General features: G+C 52.5%; 7 protein-coding genes across 7 annotated transcripts; 3 read left to right on the top strand and 4 right to left on the bottom strand.

Moving 5' to 3' along the window:
• Positions 1-121: 121 nt before the first annotated feature.
• On the bottom strand, positions 122-2,135 carry P170DRAFT_63883 (ABC transporter family protein). Its single transcript, XM_024855312.1, has 5 exons — positions 1,822-2,135; positions 1,601-1,762; positions 1,448-1,544; positions 322-1,393; positions 122-235 (listed from the first exon to the last, which is right to left on the bottom strand). Exons 1-5 carry the CDS (start codon positions 1,985-1,987, stop codon positions 212-214), a joined length of 1,521 nt encoding a protein of 506 aa, XP_024699179.1. The 5' UTR covers positions 1,988-2,135; the 3' UTR covers positions 122-211.
• A 1,504-nt stretch (positions 2,136-3,639) lies between these two features.
• Positions 3,640-8,192, top strand: P170DRAFT_430883 (chromatin-remodeling ATPase CHD1; the record flags this gene model as incomplete). The annotated part of the gene is made up of 2 exons (XM_024847990.1): positions 3,640-8,006; positions 8,063-8,192. The coding sequence occupies 2 exons, from the start codon at positions 3,640-3,642 to the stop codon at positions 8,190-8,192; spliced, it is 4,497 nt and encodes a 1,498-aa protein (XP_024699178.1).
• A 1,192-nt stretch (positions 8,193-9,384) lies between these two features.
• On the bottom strand, positions 9,385-10,684 carry P170DRAFT_480824 (C2H2-type zinc finger protein; the record flags this gene model as incomplete). Its single annotated transcript, XM_024853815.1, has 2 exons — positions 9,385-10,007; positions 10,153-10,684. 2 exons carry the CDS (start codon positions 10,682-10,684, stop codon positions 9,385-9,387), a joined length of 1,155 nt encoding a protein of 384 aa, XP_024699177.1.
• A 606-nt stretch (positions 10,685-11,290) lies between these two features.
• On the bottom strand, positions 11,291-12,683 carry P170DRAFT_418276 (aldo/keto reductase family protein). Its single transcript, XM_024847210.1, has 3 exons — positions 12,519-12,683; positions 11,962-12,394; positions 11,291-11,841 (listed from the first exon to the last, which is right to left on the bottom strand). The coding sequence occupies exons 1-3, from the start codon at positions 12,574-12,576 to the stop codon at positions 11,361-11,363; spliced, it is 972 nt and encodes a 323-aa protein (XP_024699176.1). The 5' UTR covers positions 12,577-12,683; the 3' UTR covers positions 11,291-11,360.
• Positions 12,684-13,237: 554 nt separating this feature from the next.
• Positions 13,238-13,702, bottom strand: P170DRAFT_480822 (uncharacterized protein; the record flags this gene model as incomplete). The annotated part of the gene is made up of 2 exons (XM_024853814.1): positions 13,238-13,549; positions 13,619-13,702. 2 exons carry the CDS (start codon positions 13,700-13,702, stop codon positions 13,238-13,240), a joined length of 396 nt encoding a protein of 131 aa, XP_024699175.1.
• Positions 13,703-15,105: 1,403 nt separating this feature from the next.
• P170DRAFT_63814 (uncharacterized protein) lies at positions 15,106-15,889 on the top strand. Its single transcript, XM_024855311.1, has one exon. It carries the CDS (start codon positions 15,220-15,222, stop codon positions 15,727-15,729), a length of 510 nt encoding a protein of 169 aa, XP_024699174.1. The 5' UTR covers positions 15,106-15,219; the 3' UTR covers positions 15,730-15,889.
• Positions 15,664-16,770, top strand: P170DRAFT_441317 (putative 4-carboxymuconolactone decarboxylase; the record flags this gene model as incomplete). The annotated part of the gene is made up of 1 exon (XM_024850286.1): positions 15,664-16,770. A coding segment is annotated over exon 1 (487 nt), but the record flags the coding sequence as incomplete, so codon positions are not given.
• Positions 16,771-18,656: the final 1,886 nt, after the last annotated feature.

Here is an 18,656-nt window from a genome sequence, read left to right as displayed (position 1 = left end):
ACCTTCTTCCTCTGTAGCACCATCCATATCATCGGTGAGGCGCACACCACAGCGACCCCGTCGCCTATGTTGAGCCGAAGCCTTCATAACGCCGAAAAACGCCATCAATTGAAGGTTTCTCCATTCCCCGCGACGTTTATATCGCCGGCGGTGGGAGTCGCGATCATCGCGCCTGTGACGATCGCGGTCATGCTTTCCAGGAACAACCTTTTCAACTCTCCTCTTCCAGGAAGAACTGTTGATGACAAACGTTAGCATGATCCGACTACCGCCTAGCCAAGGTGGGCACGGCGAGTGAACCGTGGTATTTGGGGTACTTACATAGTTGCCGCTCAACTTCTGTTCCTGGTCCATTTGACTCTCGTACTTGTTGATACGAGGGCGGTAACTGTTGGGATCCCGACGGAAGGTGACATCCAAGTTCCTCAGGAAACTGTTGCAACCCGTCACCAGGGATTCGGGAGCGTTGGCGTGGGCATCAACGGACGGCTGGCCGTCGAAGACAATCACTCGGTCGGCGAGATAGGTAGCCATGATGAAATCGTGCTCGACGATGAAGGCGGTCTTCTTGGAGTGCATGATGAAACGTTTGATGACTCTCGCGGCAATGATACGTTGTTCGGAGTCAAGGTAGGCACTAGGCTCGTCGATAAGGTAGATGTCGGCAGGGATACCAAGGGCCAAGACAATGGCAACACGCTGCAATTCACCACCAGACAAGTTCTGAACCTCCTGGTCAATGAAGTCGTCAATGCGGAGGGGCTTGTAAACATCGGTCTGGAACTGCGGCGACAGGAAAGCAGCCTTGATACGCTTGAAGAACAATTGGCGAACAGTACCCTGGAACTTGGGAGTGATCTTCTGGGGCTTCATGCTGATGTTCATGCGAGGGACCGACATGCCGTTGTCGGGCTTCTCGGCACCAGCAAGCATCTTACAGAAGGTGGTCTTTCCGGTTCCGTTCTCTCCCATCATGACCACGATCTCAGAGTCCGTGAATCGACCGGAGTCAATCTTCAGGTGGAAGTTACCCATAGTCTTCTCCATGCTAGGATAGGCGAAAGCACGGCCCTTGTCGGCCATGAAATCATCGCCAGCTTCGCTAAGACGGAAAGTGAGAGACTCATCACGGAATCGAAGGTTCTCCGTGGGAATGTGACCATCCAGGAAGATGTTGATACCTTCACGAACAGAAGCAGGCAGCGTAACAACACCATAAAGAGCGGGCTTTCCGTAAAGCACACAGACGAAATCGGAGAGATAGTCAAGGACGGACAAATCGTGCTCAACAACGATGACGTAGTCGTCGGGTCGCAGAAGCTCTCGGATGGCACGGGCGGCGGCCAGACGCTGCTTGACATCGAGGTAGGAAGACGGCTCATCGAACATGTAACTGCATCGCCGTTAGTCTCTGTATCGGGGACTCATGGACGAGCATAATCCTTACACATCAGCCTTCTGAACACAAACCAAACCGATCGCGAAACGCTGAAGTTCTCCTCCGGAAAGATGGTCGATATCACGGTCCCGGACTTGCTTCAGCTCTGCAGAAAGATTAGCATATGTGATATAATCTGGTCTTTTAGATGAAAGAACATACCGAGGCTCTCGAGGATGTGCTCCATGTTGTCCAATTGGGAGCGGGCTTTGATAAGCTCGCCAACGTTCTTGACAGGACCCTTCACTGCCCTCGGGATCTGGTCGACATACTGAGGCTTCACGACAGCCTTCAGGTCATCTTCCAGGACCTTGGTGAAGTAGTCTGCGCAAGTTAGAATCAATTGCATTGTGCGCTGCATGTAACTGCCTGGGAAAACATACTCTGCAGTTCGGAACCACGGAAGTACTTCAAGATTTCCTCCCAGTCCGGGGGGTTGTCGAAGCGTCCAAGGTTGGGCTTCAATTTGCCACTGAGAATCTTCAACGCAGTACTTTTTCCGATACCGTTTGTTCCAACCAGACCGAGAACCTGACCGGGACGAGGCATCGGGAGACGGTGAAGCTTGAAGCTGTTGGCGGAATAACGGTGGGTGACCTGGGTTTCCAGGTTGGTCGGCAAGTTGATGATGTGGATCGCGCCGAAAGGACATTTCTTGGGACAGATACCGCAACCGATACACAGACGTTCGGAGATGAAGGCGATCTTGGATTCCGGAGAAACTTCGATACACAGCTTACCCGTACGGACGACGGGGCAAGACTTTTTACATTCTTGGCGACATTTCTGGAGACGTGAGTATTATGGACGGAAGAGCCGGGGGACCAGGCGGAGAGTCTCATACCTTCGGTTTGCACTATAGGAAGCAGAAAGGATCTGTGTGAGCAAATGTATTGCGCTCCTGATGGCAGGCAGCGGGGTAGTATATACTCACTTTGTCGCTGTTGACAATGGCAATACTATTGAGAGAAAAAGACTAATTAGTACTCGGCGTTGGATTGCAAAAGGACTGACAGGTGGCAACAAAGACCTACCGAGTAAGCTTGTCAGACATGATGGCTATTCAGACTGGGAATCGACCCGCAGAGGGAAACCGGAATATCGAGATCTGGAGGGGGCAAATCAGTAAAAAGTTGCCAGATGGACCGAGGAGGGAGCTCTACCGGACACAAAAGATGGCACTGCAGTCGGGGGACTAGCCAGAAGCAGGAGATGCCCGATATCCGCGTAAACAGAGAGCCACCAGGTCGCGAGCAGGGAGAAACGATGCTTGAAAGAGGGGCTCTGGAGCGATGGAAAACTATGTCGGGCATTGTGGGCAGTGCCTGAGGCAGCCGCCCGGCGCTGCATTATTTCTCGGCGCGCTGATTGGCCGGCCGCACAGCCGCCAGAATCTGCTCGGAACAAAAGTTGCGCCGGCGCCGCGGACCACGTGAGCGGGCGACCCGCTCGACCTATTGGAGGCTCGCTTGTTAGGGCGCTAAACCCCACAGAGCATGGTGGCTTGTGGCCGCCTGAAGGCTCAGGCAGCCAGCCAATGCGTCCCGGGACTCGCTCTCCTCCAGCCGACGTGCAACTCTCTTCCTACTCTCTCATCATATTCCTTCCATCGCCTCTCTGTTCCTCCACACCCTTTCATCCCACCCCTCCCCCCACCTTTCCTCTTGCCTTGACCACCATTATTTCCCTCAATTTCACCTCTTTCGGGGTCACCAAGCTATGGACTGTGAGTTTTTTATTTTGCTTTTCTAGTTTTTGCCCAACGTGTTCCGGTTTTGTCGCCTGGGGTACTTCTCCACGGCCTCGACCCACCGAAGAATACAAGGATTCCTCTCCAGATCGTACCTGGGGGGTTTCCTGAGTCTCTTAAGGTCAAGGTCTGGATAATTTCCTCTCCTTGACTCTGTCTTTGGGCTTGGTTCCCCTCGTGCAGCTGCCATCTGCCCACCGACTCATTCCGTCGCGTTTCATCAAACCATCCATCGAGATCATCCTCATTCATCATGCCTTATCTCCTACCCTTTTGACCCGGACGATCAAGCTTGTATTGGGCGGATTCCGGGTCGCGTAACACGCATTTACCCTTGACTATGCCTTGCTCCCCCCCCGGAGCTTGTGCTGAGCTTCAATGCTGATGTCCTACCTCTCCAATAGCGACTGGCGTGGTGATCCCATCCTCCTCCGAACCTTCGATGACGACAATGGCCTTTACCAATGGCTATTCGGCCTCTCCTACCTCCGAACCCGCGAGCGTCAAGGACCAGCTTGCCTCCAGTGACAGCGAGAGCGAATCCGCCGCTTCACCTGAGCACCATGTCGCTCGCGACTCCTCCGCCGAAGCAGATGCTCCGGACGAGTCATACCATACCGGTTTTTTTGATGCTGAGGGCGATGAGGATGATTTCCCCATGGAGAACAGCATGAATGCCAGCGACCAATCTAGCGCTGAAGCTTCATCCCCCGAAGCCAATCGTGGCACGAAACGGAAGTCACCGTCGGTTAACGAATCGGACTATATGAGGCAGAACCCCGATCTGTACGGGTTACGACGAAGCGGACGCGCTCGCACGACGCGTCAATTGGCTGAGTCGCCTTCTGACTCCGAGTCCGATGCAGTGGCACCTCGCTCCAAACGCCGGCGCCCTGTGGTCTCGCAACCGTCGTCGAAGCGTCCCTCGCGTTCCGCTACCCAGTCACCCTACTCGGAAGAATCAGATAGCGATGAGTATGGGGGAAGCCGCGCTCGCACAAGCAAAGCGAAGCGTCGGCGACTCCTCCAAGCATCTGCGAATCAACCTTCCCACGCCGAGGTTCGCTTTTCGACCAGAAATGCTTCTAAGGTCTCTAACTACAACGAGGATGATGATGACTCTATGTTTGAGGATGACCCCGAGGAGCTCACCCAGAATTACTGGGTCAACACGGCGGAGGATGACCGCCCGGCCATTGATGTCGTTCTCAATCACCGCCTCAAGGAAGGTGTCGATTTTACTGAACCCAACCTCGGGCGGCATGATTTTGAATACTACATCAAGTGGCAAGACAAGTCCCACTATCATGCTACGTGGGAAACCACCGAATCTCTCGCGAATTGCCGCAGCGTTCGCCGGCTCGACAACTACATTCGCAGATCCGTTTATGAAGACATTCGGCTGAACCAGGAAGAAGGCGTCCCCCCGGAGGACAGAGAAAAATGGAATCTTGATCGAGAAAGAGACGTAGACGCTATTGAGGACTACAAACAAGTTGAGAGAGTGATCGGTATGCGAGACGGGGACGAAGAAACCGAGTACTTCGTGAAGTGGAAGCGCCTATTGTACGATTCTTGTACATGGGAGGCCGAAGACCTTGTCAGTAAGATCGCTCAACGCGAAATAGACCGTTTTCTAGATCGCTCCTCCCGCCCCCCCGTCTCGGACAAGACAGAATCAAACCCTGCCACACGAAAGGCCTTTGAGACCATCAAGGGCACGCCTAGTTTCTTGCAGAACGGGGAGTTGAAAGAGTTTCAGGTAAAGGGTGTCAACTTTATGGCCTTCAACTGGGTGAAGAACCGCAACGTCGTCCTTGCCGACGAGATGGGTCTGGGTAAAACCGTGCAGACCGTTGCGTTCATCAATTGGCTTCGCCATGTTCGACGTCAGCAAGGACCCTTCGTCGTTGTTGTCCCCTTGTCGACTATGCCCTCATGGGCGGAGACATTTGACAACTGGACCCCCGACCTGAACTATGTTGTCTACAATGGCAACGAGGCTGCCCGCACCGTCCTTCGAGAGCATGAACTCATGGTTGACGACAACCCCAAGCGGCCCAAGTTCAATGTTCTCCTCACGACCTATGAATATGTACTGCAGGACTCCGCCTTTCTGAGCCAATTCAAGTGGCAGTTCATGGCTGTCGACGAAGCCCACCGTCTCAAGAACCGGGAATCTCAGTTGTACCAGAAATTGCTAGAATTCAGGGCCCCCTCTCGCCTTCTTATTACCGGAACCCCCATTCAGAACAACCTTGCCGAACTCTCTGCTTTGCTGGACTTCTTGAACCCTGGCCTTGTAGATATCGACGTGGACATGGACCTGAACGCCGATGCAGCTTCCGAAAAGCTTGCGGAATTGACAAAGGCCATTCAGCCTTTCATGTTGCGCCGCACGAAGTCTAAGGTGGAATCAGACCTGCCTCCTAAGACTGAGAAGATCATTCGAGTGGAACTTTCGGATATACAACTGGAATACTACAAGAACATCTTGACCAAGAATTATGCCGCTTTGAACGAGGGCGCAAAGGGGCAAAAGCAATCCTTGTTGAACATCATGATGGAACTAAAGAAAGCAAGTAACCATCCGTTCATGTTCCCCAATGCTGAGGCAAGAATCTTGGAAGGTAGCACCCGACGTGAGGATTTATTGAGAGCCATGATCACGAGTAGCGGTAAGATGATGCTTCTTGATCAGCTTCTTGCGAAGCTCAAGCGAGATGGACACCGTGTTCTGATCTTCAGTCAAATGGTTAAAATGCTCGATTTACTTGGTGAATACATGGACTACCGGGGCTATACTTACCAACGTCTCGATGGAACAATCGCCGCATCGTCTCGTCGTCTCGCTATTGAACACTACAATGCTCCTGGAAGCAGCGACTTTGCCTTCATTCTCTCCACTCGGGCTGGTGGTCTTGGAATCAACCTCATGACCGCTGATACTGTGGTATTGTTCGACTCGGATTGGAATCCTCAAGCCGATCTTCAGGCTATGGCTCGAGCACACCGTATTGGTCAAACCAGGCCCGTCAGCGTGTATCGCTTGGTCTCCAAGGATACCGTGGAAGAGGAAGTGATTGAGCGTGCGCGGAACAAGCTACTTCTTGAGTTCATCACCATCCAGCGTGGCGTCACGGATAAGGAAGCCACTGAAATCCAGAATAAGATGGCTCGTTCTATGGGTGAACCCAATTCGACGGATGATATCTCTCGCATCCTCAAGCGTCGTGGACAAAGAATGTTTGAGCAAACGGGCAACCAAGAGAAGCTCGAGCAGCTTGACATTGACTCGGTACTTGCAAATGCCGAGTTGCACCAAACTGAACAAGCTGAGGAGATTCAAGCAGACGGAGGTGAAGAGTTCCTCAAAGCCTTTGATTATGTTGACATCAAGGTTGATGATCTCACGTGGGATGACATTATCCCGAAAGATCAGCTAGAGGAAATCAAAGCCGACGAAAAGAAGAAGGCGGATGAGCGCTATCTTGCGGAAGTCATTGAACAAAATCGACCGCGAAAACGCATTGTTCCCCCAGAAGAACGAGACACTCGTGAAGAGCGGAAGGCTAAGAGACGGGCAAGAGCCCAGGTTAGCATGGAGGGTATTGGAGACGACTCTGATTCAGCCCCCCAGTCTGACCCGAAACGGCCTCTCATCGAGAAAGAGTACCGTAACCTTCTCAAGGCGTACTTGCGCTACTGCGATATTGCAAACCGGGAGGATGACATTATCCGCGAAGCACGTTTGCTTGACCGTGACAAAGAAACCGTTTTGTCCGCTCTTCGGGAGATCACGGAGAAGGCGGCTAATCTTGTACGAGAGGATGTCGAGCGGATGGAGGCTCTTGAGAACGCGGGCAAGATGCCAACGAAGAAGGAGAAGAAGGCCGTTCTCTTCGATCACAATGGTGTCAAGCGTTTGAATGCCTACACTATCGTCGAACGTCCCAATGAGATGCGCATCCTCAAGGAGACCGTGGCCTCGGTGCCTGACCCTAAAAACTTCCGTGTACCAGAAGCCACCAAGGCGGCTGATTACACCTGTTCATGGGGTGCACGGGAAGACGGCATGCTCTGCATTGGCATTGCACGACACGGCTATGGCGCATGGACGCAAATTCGGGACGACCCGGACCTTGCCCTTGGGGACAAGTTTTTCCTTGAAGAGCATCGCGTTGAACGAAAGACAGAACGTATGAACGCCGAAGATAAGTCGACCAAGTCTCCTGGAGCCGTGCATCTTGTTCGTCGTGCGGATTACCTTTTGTCTGTCTTGAGAGACAAAGTCACCAATGGATCGAATGCCAATGTCAAGCGGGCTGTCGAAAACCATCATCGAAACAATCGGAAAGCGTCTAGGAACAATGCAAGCGTCAGTGTATCGGCGTCGCCAGCGCCCTCCATCTCGCGCAAAGGCCATCGTGAATTTGATCGGTCCAGACACCGTTCCAATACACGTGGAATCCGCGATAGTTCCGAGCGCCATCACACACCAAGTCACGATTCACGACCCAGGTCGGTACATGATAGTGATCGTCCCCGCCATAGGACTTCGGATGTCTCGAGTGAAGACGTTCGCCGCCGCAAAAACAGCGAAAACGGGCACTCGACCGCGAAGGAAGACGTTGCACGCTTGTTCTTCAAACCGATCCGTGATGACTTGAGACGTGTTTCCGGGGTCACCAAGGAGAATTTCGCCAATAAAACCGAGCGGGCCCTTGAATTACGGCGCCTGCTTCAAAAAATCGGTGACTTTATCGACCGCAACTTGAAAGGCGACAGCTCCATTTCGTCCCTTGATACTCGTCTATGGTATGTTTTGTTCTTGTCCCTCGCTCTTTTGGGACACTCACTGACTATTAAAATAGGCACTATGTTTCTGTCAACTATTGGCCCAATAAAGACGCAGGAGGAACCAAACTTCAAGAAATGTATCAAAAACTCAGGGCTGTTAAAAAGGATCCGGTCGCAGCCAAGCCCACGTCTAATGGGAACTAGACTCGGGCGTGTCCAGCGTGCAGCAAAAGCGTTTTGTGGATTTCAGCTTGCTTCTACGGAGTCTTTTTTTGATTTTCGAGGTAAATATGCATCATTGGGAAAGCATGGCGACGGCGTCCGGTATGATCTATGAAGGAGTGTTGAGCATGAGTGGATTTGTTATGAATATTTCTTTATTGTCTGCATGACTTTGGTCTTTTCATATTCTTATTTCCTATAAAGCATTGTCCCCCCCCCATTGGCGCGTTGGACTTTGCATTATGTTTTTGACTTGTTCTTTTAGCGACTTGGTCACCCCCATATTTTGGGCGCGATGGGCCTCGCTCTTCTCTTCTCTTCTTGTCTGTTTTTCTTCATCTGTTTGACTAAACATCCCATACGGGACCCCCTTTATTGGCGCTGGGCCCTGCGGGATGTTTCCCACATCGCTTTCTTCTCATGTAACTTACTGGTTTACTGGAAAGGTCGTGTGGCTCCTGGTTGATTTCCATTGTTTGGGATTCAGGCATTTGTCCTGGGAGACTTGTCGAGCCTATGTGCTCTCTAGACCTCATTTTTTCTTCTTCGATTCTTTTGAAATATTTCCCAATGGAAGGACTGGACATCCCTGTGCATTATTAGTTTATTACTTTTGGCATTATCTCCTTTCATTCGATGTTATTCAGAGAGACAGCTCAATATCCTGACAATGGAATTCGATCCCATCAGCGGAATTGAAAGATAGTAAAACGTGATCAGAGAAAGATTGTGAATTAGATTTTTCGATTGGACGCTTCATAAAACAATCAAGAGCAGGAAGAAAAAAAAAGAAGAAACCCCGTTTTATAGAATACAGAACATCAACCAACACGAATGTTTCTCGTAGACCGGAAAAAACAAAAAAATCTTGCTCCGGAGAATGAAGATGGAATTGAAAGACAAGACCAGAGAGAGATTAGAGTAGGTAGATTTGATATTTCGGAGTAAATAGAGTCAGGTATGTGGGTATAGGATTGGTCTTGTTTTGAATACAATTGCGACGGGCATGGAAGGGGGAACCAAAGAAATGGATGGGAAATACAAGGTGTTGAAGAAGTTGAAGAGAGAAGGGAGATGAATGTCGAGGCCAGAAGAACAGTTGTGGTATGGAGAGGGTGCGATGAGAGGATAGAAAGAGATGAAAGGCGATGAGATCGATCAAGCGACCAGGTCCTCATGAAGGAACAGGCCCCGCGTCTGCATTGGAGAGTGCCTCTTTTTCAACAGGATCGGATGGCTTTTGGGCATTTTCCGCACCATTCGTGACGGCGGAGGTTGCGACAGGCGCAGGCCCGTTATCACTGCCCACCAAAGCAGTAAAGAGTCGGAGCTGAGCGTCGATGACATCGTCAAAGATGGCGTCTTTCTCCAACCAAGTATGCTTTCGCTTGGGTTGGATCTTCTCCCACTCGGCGCGTAGCTTTCCTCCTTCTTTCTCGGCCCAGTGGATCTGTCGCCGCAGGACTCGGTACAGTTGTGAGGGAGGAAGCGTGAGCTCGTGCTCATCGAATCCCAGGTCTAAGGTTAACTCGGGGTCCTCGAGCTCGTCGAGGTCTGTGTTTGCGGTTTCGTCGTTGGCGCTTTCACTGTACCGATCTGGGTCCTCCTTGGGTTGCGTAAGCTTCAGCTTGATGCGTTGGAGCTTGCTAGCTGGCGTTCCGGCAGGGGTGCCGGCCGTGGATGCGGAGACGTTATGATGCTTGGGTACCGGGTCAGAGGGGCGAAGGGCCTCGGTCTCATGAACGGTTCTCATGTGTTTTGCGAGGGCGTCTGATCGGGTGAAGCTGCGGTCACATTCTGCGAAGCGGATCGGACAAGTTAGTTGCGCCATCTCACGGATACTCAGATGTGTGAGACAGAGGTATTCCTTTGTCGGCGAAGGAGAAGGCGAGGGCACAAAAAGGGGGTAGCAAAGAAAATAATATGCTCAAGCTTGACTCACCTGGTAGCGCGCAATAGAAAGGTTTCTCTCTGGTGTGGCTTCTCATGTGGGCGCGCAGTGCGTAGCCGCTGGCGTGCGTTTGTCCCTTTCGAGTGCAATCGGACCATTCGCAGGAGTACTTCTTCTGCCGGCTGCCGACGTGGTCGTTGTGAATGTGTTGGACCAGATCATCCATGTTTCCCAGATCGCCAACATCGCATCCATCCCAGCGACACACGGTGACCTGGTCGTTGCCTTGGCCGGTATAGTCGTCATCCTGGCTGCCGCCGATCAGGGCCCAGGTGCCGGGAGAGTTGGGGATGTCGCCAGAGGAGTCGGACGAGATGGTAGACGAGGGAGAAGGCGGGGGAATCTCATCCTGGAAGGTGGTGGAGACGGGGGTGTTGCGATCCCAGGACGCGACGCCGGTCCGGCGACGTTTGGAGGGAGGTAGGTTGGAGGCCGAGGGTGAGAAGGGCAGCTTTTCAGTCTCGCGGTCCGACATGTCGTCGGAAGCGATGGAGGAGAGAGGAGAGCCCGGAGATTCGGCCATTGGGGGTAGGAGGGAGAGGTGGCGATCGAAGGAGGTGGCAGAGCGAGAGGAGGAAGCGAAGCGGGAGGCAGCAGGCCAAGGGTGAAGGGGCGACGAGCATCCCGACGGATCGCCGATGGAGTTGAGGCTGGGTCGAGTATACGCAGGGCACGTGATGAGGCCATTGCGGAAAACCGCGCACAGTCTTTTTCTTTTCTTTTCTTTTCTTTCCCCTCTGCTCTTATCTTGACACTCACCTTTCGATTGCAATTGAAACAATGTTTTCAATCGGTTGACTTATCGCATCGCTTTTCTTGTGAATGATTCGTTATCCAGCTAAATAACCCCTACTAACATTCACGGTACGTTGTCATGATTCCCTTCCCTCGCTCGTCCTCTCATCATGATGATTTATTCAAGAATTCTGCAAATCTGACAATCTCCTAACTCCTCCGAGTCTGTGAGATTGCATGTTGACTATTCTACACTTGATCTGACTTGATTGACTTGCCTGCAATTTGATTGTTTTCGTCTTGCGTGAACACCAAGCTGACCACAATGGACTACAGGACCTAGGCAGAAATTACCTTATTAATGCAATGATATTCAAAGGATCTAAATACCTCTATTCGTGCTATACATACCACGGTATCCATACCGCATAATCTAAACTGCCTACCTACATCTCGTATCATGTTCAATACCGGCCCCCAACCACCTCGTTCTGCTTCAGAATGGTGTCGACTTCGGCCATCTCTGCGTCAGACAGGCGAGGAACTCCCTGCATATTCTGCGTAACCTTGTCAATCGTCGTGCCGCCCGGAATCGGGATGATGGTGGGCATTCCCGGCCGGCCGCTCAAGCTGAGAACCCAAGCCAATGCGATTTGCACGGGGGCCACACCCTTGCGAGCAGCCAGGTCATTGACCTCGTTGACCAGCTTGATGTTCTGCTTCATCGCGTTGTCCTGGAACTTGGGCAAGTGCCTGCGGAAATCGTCCTCGGGGATCTCGAATAGGCTGGTAAAGGCGCCGGCCAACACCCCCCGGCCCAACGGCGAGTACGCCACGACGGGGATGTCGAGCTCCGCGCAGGCCTTGGCCACGTCGTTTTGAAGGATGGTGGTATCCCACAGGGACAGCTCGACTTCGACTGCCGCAATCGGATGGACCTTATGCCTGCACCCAGTCAGCTAAATCCTGTCCCGCTGTAACCTCTTCCAAACCCAACCCATAACCAATCGTCCGTAAACCACAAATAAAACATTATGAGACAGAGGAAGGGGAAAAAAGACTTACGCTCTCCTCACCGTCTCCGCATCCACCTCACTCAGCCCAATCCCCCCAATCTTCCCCTCCCTCACCAACGCCGCCAACACCGTAACCGTCTGCTCAACACTCGTATTCGGATCCTGTCTCGCACACTCAAAGATATCAATGCTCTTCGTCCCGTCCAGCACGCGCAAACACTCCTCCACACTGCGCCGGATATTCGCCTCCGAGCCGTCGGGCCGCAGCTGTCCCGGCACCAGGCCGCCCTTGACGCTGAGAACCACCTCCGAGGCCTTCTCCGGGTGCGCGCTGAAGTACTTGTTGAGGAGGTGCAGGGAGTTGTACTCGGGCGTGCCGTAGAGCTCGCCGCCGTTCCAGAAGTTGGCGCCGAGTTCGAGGGTCTTATTCAGGGTTGCGAAGTAGGTCGTTGGTGGGGGTGGTTGGGCGGTCCAGGTCATTCCTGTTGGTGGGAATGTTAATAGATCGATTTAGAGATGAGTAGATCGATAGACAGGACACAATTGAGGTCCTATCGACCTGAAAGACAGAAACTGAGGGGCAAAAAAGAGAGAAGGGGAGCATACTCATCATCCCATAGCCTGTATGGCCGACATCTCGTCCAACGAGGGAAGGCATTCTCATTCAAGTCTAAGCAGTTGTATTCTAGAGATATCTTCTCTTCGCGACTAGAAACACAAGACGCAGACACAAATGTGAGAGAAAAAAAGAAATTGCACTCCACAACCCCGAGAGAAGGAAGTTGAATAAATACCCAGAACCGCCGAAGTGACTTTTACCCTCCCCGCATCCCATGCCATTTCAATTCCGCCGACTCTTCCGACAGCACCCTTTCTTAGTCCATGGACCATAGGGGTACTGGCACTTTCTTCATCGGCATTCTGCTCTCCTCCGAGCCCAACATCCATGACCGGAAATAAGCTCGTCTTTGCGTCGGGGATAATTTACCTGGGCCCGCAAAAAGCTTGTCGGGGTTTAGAATGCTTACGTCCGGTTTTTTGTGTGCGGGCGGCAGTGATCAGCGCTTGAGGGATTTGGACCAAGGATGATATTGGACTGGATTATCTTAGCTAAATTACTATTCTCGCACCGTTTTTGGGTCATTAATTCATCAACGCCGCTGGAAGACTCTTTCAAGGAAGGACAGGGTCGGTATCGCTGGGGAAGGAAAGGGACAGGAGAGGAAGGAGGCAAGGAACAATCAATCATAAACCAATGAGGGAATCAAGTAGAATCAAATCAAGTAAAACAAAACGCAGGGAAAAGAGAACGACCAGAAAACATCCTAATTCAGCGTATGCTCATCCCTGCTGTTCTTGGCCTCCGAGAACCGATGCGACAGGAAATCAAAGATACCGCTCACGAAGCCAAAGGGGTCCGTGGCAGGATTGAGGATGTCCGATTGCTCTTCTTTCGTCACGTCCTTGGTGTTGGTGTTCTGGTTTCCGTGCTCGGTTGAGGTGGGCGTCGTGGAGTTGCTGTCGTCGATGACATTCGCGTCTTGCCAGCTCTTCCAGTGGTTGAGTTTGGCGAGGTGGGTGAAGCCGAGCGAGGATAGAACGTCGCTAACGATGTCGTCGCTGCCGGGGTAGTTTGCCTGTGGAGGAGGGTGGTTAGTAAGTTGTCTGTATGGGTGATGGTGCTTGGAGAGTTAAGGGTAACATACAGGACTGGGAGATCGTGGCTGGATCGACCCTGGGTGAGGAAGGGGATGCGAGTAGCTGAGAGACGACAAGACCAGACAGGTCATGAGGAAGCAAAGAAATGAAGATGTTCCCGTGAATGAAACCATTGTGATAAGGGCTCGGATAATTCTCGACGATGATCAAAGATCTATCAATCTTCTGTTGTATAGATTGGAGAGATGGGAGAGAAGTATGAACTTATAACCGCTCGAGCAAGGTTAAGGTATCAATAAAGTTAAGGAATTGTTTGAATGATGATCAGCATGATAGCAGAGCCTGAAGGCCCTTAATATACCCTCGAATAGCCTCCTTGTCTCCTTGTCGAGCGATTCTGCCGCAGCCTGGAATGGAAGTCGGCTGGGGTATCGCGCGGGCAGATACCAGACGTCTCGGCACCATCTGCACCCTCTCTTGGCTCGAATGCAACGGCCTATGCATTCTGCATACCAGAGTCAGCCCAGTGGCCAACCAGCCGGCCAGCCAACGTATGGGAGCAACCCATGTACCAGCCAGCCTACGCGACCCGATTCACGAAGACGCTGACCCCCGACCGCAGGATCAACCACGCATTGAAGGGACACGTCCAACAGCGACCGTATCCTCATTCGCAAATTTCATCCAGTGATGCCTGTCGCGAGAGAAAAGCCCCCATGAAGGAAATGAGAAAGGGAGCGACGCCCCTAGAAAGGAATGGACGGCACTGCATTCCCGAGATGTCAAAACCATGTAGGGCGGGGCGAGGGATCTCTGCGTCGCGAGAACTCACATACTCTCGCCACCGGGGACCATGAAATCATCGATGGCGCGAAGGAATGCTTCATGGTGTGCTGCAGTGCATCGCAACGAGGCAGGTAACAATGTGGTAGCTAGCTATAGTTCAGCCCAGCCCTTCCTGAGCACCTAGGCTAGGGCATCGCAAGCCACGGTCGCGACCACGGGCGCGTTGGTGCCCCGAGTGTGGGATGTTCCTGGCCACCGCGGAGATCGGATCTCAGGGGGATCCCGAGGAGATGGAATCGGCGAGATGCATCGCGGGAAACGGCAAGGAAAGTGTGCCCGTCTCGATGGAAGGTGGAAGGTCAGAGTTGCTGCATCGTAACTATAGTCAGTCACTCCAGGCGAAACGGAGACCCGGCAGGTTGTAACGCGCTAGCCCGATCGGGTAAGAAGCATGACATGGTGCGTCGATGGGCGTGTCAAGATGGTTAAGATGGCTAAGATACTGGAATGATGGAGCCCTGAAGCTATAGATGATCCATTATTAGACTCTCATACGAATGCACTATCTACGGGTCTTTAAATAGCAGAGACAAACGGAGGACATGGTCGTACTACGTAGATCTTGGGCGGTAGTGTGGATGTGAAACCTGGACTGAGAAATACCAGATGACCAGCCATGACTCCTATACGAGCCTCCGAAGCGTACCCAAGTCAACCAGAGGAGGAAGTAGTGTTTATGCAGAGCGTTTCCGGCAGGAGAGATGACGTCGAAGCGAGTCTTCATGGCGGTACGGACCGAATGGACGGGAACGCAGGGCCAATCAAGCCAGCTCGGCAAAGACATTTCGGCTAGAGGCAATTAATGCTGGTGACTGCGTCGTCCAGGCTGTTCATATCTGAGGTAGAATTCGGCTTTCTCCGGGACTGTCTTCGACCTGTCTGTGGCCTTCATTTTGTTTCTTTCTCGATCGCTCTGGTCGTCTTCGTCCGCTCCGCCATCACAATGACCACCGCAGCAGACGATACCTGGCAAGTCGGGATGCAGTTCCCGTCAATGAAAGAGGCCCGCGATGCGCTGGTCCGGCATACCCTCGACCTGAACACCTCCTTTCGAGTCGAGAAGGCCAATTCAGAGAAGTACTTCACCGCGTGTCGCAGCGGCTCCGACTGCCCGTATAAGGTTCGCATGTATATGAGCCGGAAGACCGGCCTCGTGCGGATTCAAACATATGAACCCCTGCACTCCTGCCCAGCTGAGACGCATGACAACTGGAGACCGCCGGTGCCGACGAGTCCCGACGCAGAGGGCTCACCGCCGCAACCTAAAAGCCCCGAACAAGTCAGAAATGGTAGTATAGATATATTTCCTTGAATTCCTCCTGCGAAGGAAAGAAAGAATAAAGAGAGAGAGAGAACGTACCCATCCGTTTGAAGCTGCTGGCCCTTGTCCAACCAATACCGCGGAATGCCAAGAATGTGTATTTGGGCCATCCAACATCCCTAATTCGAGCAGTTTTGGGCCATCGCTGCAATTCGATAAGATCCTATCCTTGCAAGAATCATCCGTCGTGCTACCTCGTAGCATCTTACCTTTTCCTATCCCATGCCCATCGCTGATGATCCGACACCATCTAGAGCCCGACCTTCATCCTGGAGCTGCGCCCGCCGAGCTTCCCCGGAAAGCAGGCCGACCACCCAAATCCCAGAGCACGCTCTTCCAGAAAGGTCTGCGAACCCGCCGTGCCGTGATGGGCGACGAGCACGTCGACCGTGCCCTGGAGAGCAACTCGAGCGCATTCGCCGCCCCCATGCAGGAGATGGTCACGGAGTGGGCCTGGGGCAATGTCTGGAACCGACCGGGCCTGAGCCGCAAGCAGCGCAGTCTAATGAATATCGGGCTGTTGATGGCTCTGAATCGCACGCCAGAGCTGGCGATGCACATTCGCGGTGCCATCAACAATGGCCTGAGCGAGGTGGAGATCCGCGAGGCGATTATGCATTCGACCGTGTACTGCGGTGCGCCGGCGGGCATGGAGGCGACGAGGACGGCGGAGAGGGTGCTTCGGGAGATGGCGGAGAAGGGGGAGCTGGAGCGGGTGCTAAATTGATCTTTGCCTGTACAGAGGAGTCTGGTGTCATTTGGGAAAGTGAGCATGTCTGTTCTTTGACTGTATGGTCAGTGAAGACCGAGAGGGCGTTGCAAAAGAGCATCCATGATGGGGAGTCGACGTCGGCCAACTGCAGGGAAACCCGTTGTGAGCGGCTCTCATTGGTTCTGCTTAGCGGCCAGACTTGGGCATCGTTGCCATCAGAGTCTCGGTGTCGAGCAACAGAAACGGCGTCTGCTTCCCTTGCACAAATTGAATGGCGCCAAATTATCGTGGTTAGTCAAATCAACTAATATCAAATTCAGTGCTCACCAACCAACTCCACTATGTGACCGTTCATCTCAGGGCAGCTTAAGCTAGAACGACGGGCAATCAACTACAGGGTCAGGGTGGGTAGTGATGGAAGGAGTGGCTACAGTCCCTGCAGGTTCATAACGACCACGACCGAATCCCCTAGGGGTCCTTCTACGGAGTCCAACTCTTTTTCCACGAAAACAGATTGCATTGAATCTTTGGTACGCAGTAGTTCGTTTACACCTTCCAAGATTCAGGGAAAGCGTTGTCCTGCTAGGGGCCAGAAACGCGCCGGCCCTTGTCACGACTCCATCCAGCTCAAGCAACCGGTGCTCGTGTCCACGCAATGCTGATGCAGTTGCTCGAGCTACTTCCCCTCTAGCGCCAGGACAAAGTTCCCCTCTCTCCGGCGTGTCCAATTTCCCTCTCCTCGACTCCGTCCGGGGAGCGGAGTAGTACGAGCCAGTAGTCCAGTCCCGCGAGTGTCCCAGCCTAGCCTGCTACACTAAGGCCTTGGTGTTTATCGTGTGCGAGGACTAATGGATTAGGGCATGCACAGCGCAGGCCTTCTGACATAATAAATCCGGTGCCGCATTCCGTTTAGGGACTAAGTGATTGGTCTTCGGAGACGCCTGAGAGCATACGCAATGGTGTAGATAGGACATCGCCACGCAAGCATTCGTCTTTAGTACAGAGAAAAAAAATAAATAAAATAAAACAGAACCGGATGAAACTCAGCAGCATCCATAATGCCTGCATACCAGCCGTACTATGAGACTCCGGTCAGGATTAGGGCTCGCTCATCGGCGCGGGAATGCCGGGCAGATCAGCCAATGGACACGGCGACAGGGCCAGAGAGGGGCGCGGCATTATCCACCCAGGAACAAAGCCCACGAGCTAATGAATCATGGAGACGAATGCCAAGACCCTGTTCGCGACGGGCGAGCAGACAAGGAGTGGGAAGGAAGCACAAAGGCGTATGGACCACGAGTTTAAAGTGCGCGATGGCAGTCCGTCAGCCAATTCCGGCCAGTCAACCGGGTAACCCTAAGCAATTGCAGGCGTCCGGCCCCACCCCGAACGGGGGCATTCGTATGCATCTACGTAAGTTGGAGGCACTTGGGAACGGCGAAGGGTGCAGGGAATGGATTCTCATGAATAAAGTTATCAATTTAGCGACGCCGCAATCTCTGGAGAAGAAAAAGGAAACCAGAAAATTAAGGGAAGACCCGGGGAAGAATGTGTCTGCCTTATGCTAGAGGCCCACCAAACCCACCGATTCCTAGCGTCCACCATATCCTCACTCTACCTTACTCCGTAGTATCGATGCTTGTGGCTCGCTGGCAGCTGGCTTACGTATGGTCGTATGACCAGCCACAGCGCCGACAACGCTTAGCTTGACACTAACGGCGAGCCTAGATACGCGTAGAAAACCCCCGATGGCGTATCGTGGCTTGCTAAACCCGGGTCCGGCGTCTAAACTTCCCTGCTGTCGACACCTTTTCCACCCCTTTCAAATCTCCGGTCAACGCATCTTAGCTTCCACGGAGGACTCTGCACCTGCCACCCGGCACCTGCAAGCTTCGATGCTTCTTTTTCTCCTGCTGTCTACGCGTGGCTTGTCATCTCTCGGACCCCACTGAGTGACGTCTCTTGCTTACGTAGCTTAGCGTTTGTCGAAGTGCTTTGTTTTGTTTTGCTCGGCGTGGATTGCTATCTGATCCCGGATAGAAGACATCATGATGACAGTATTGATTTTATCTTATTTTATTTATTTATTTAATTTTTTTTATTTTTTTTATTTTTTTTTTTACCTTTTTAAGATTTCTAATCAGGTCCACGTATGCTCATCCCTCCCACGCACCAACGGCAATTGCAAACGATGCGACGGATGATC

The sequence above is a fragment of the Aspergillus steynii genome (assembly GCF_002849105.1).
Source record: "Aspergillus steynii IBT 23096 chromosome Unknown P170scaffold_10, whole genome shotgun sequence".
NCBI classification, from domain to species: domain Eukaryota; kingdom Fungi; phylum Ascomycota; class Eurotiomycetes; order Eurotiales; family Aspergillaceae; genus Aspergillus; species Aspergillus steynii.
Note: the sequence above shows the minus strand (reverse complement) of the source record. Positions and strands in the feature narration are given on the sequence as shown.

Coding starts and splice junctions, on each gene's coding strand:
- P170DRAFT_63883 (XM_024855312.1), bottom strand. CDS start 1,987: ATGCCTCGTCCCGGTCAGGTTCTCGGTCTGGTTGGAACAAACGGTATC. Junction 1,545..1,600: donor GCACATCCTCGAGAGCCTCG/GTATGTTCTTTC, acceptor ATCTTTCTGCAG/AGCTGAAGCAAGTCCGGGAC. Junction 236..321: donor AGAAGTTGAGCGGCAACTAT/GTAAGTACCCCA, acceptor TGTCATCAACAG/TTCTTCCTGGAAGAGGAGAG.
- P170DRAFT_418276 (XM_024847210.1), bottom strand. CDS start 12,576: ATGAGAATGCCTTCCCTCGTTGGACGAGATGTCGGCCATACAGGCTAT. Junction 12,395..12,518: donor TACAGGCTATGGGATGATGA/GTATGCTCCCCT, acceptor TCCCACCAACAG/GAATGACCTGGACCGCCCAA. Junction 11,842..11,961: donor GCGGAGACGGTGAGGAGAGC/GTAAGTCTTTTT, acceptor GACTGGGTGCAG/GCATAAGGTCCATCCGATTG.
- P170DRAFT_63814 (XM_024855311.1), top strand. CDS start 15,220: ATGCTGGTGACTGCGTCGTCCAGGCTGTTCATATCTGAGGTAGAATTC.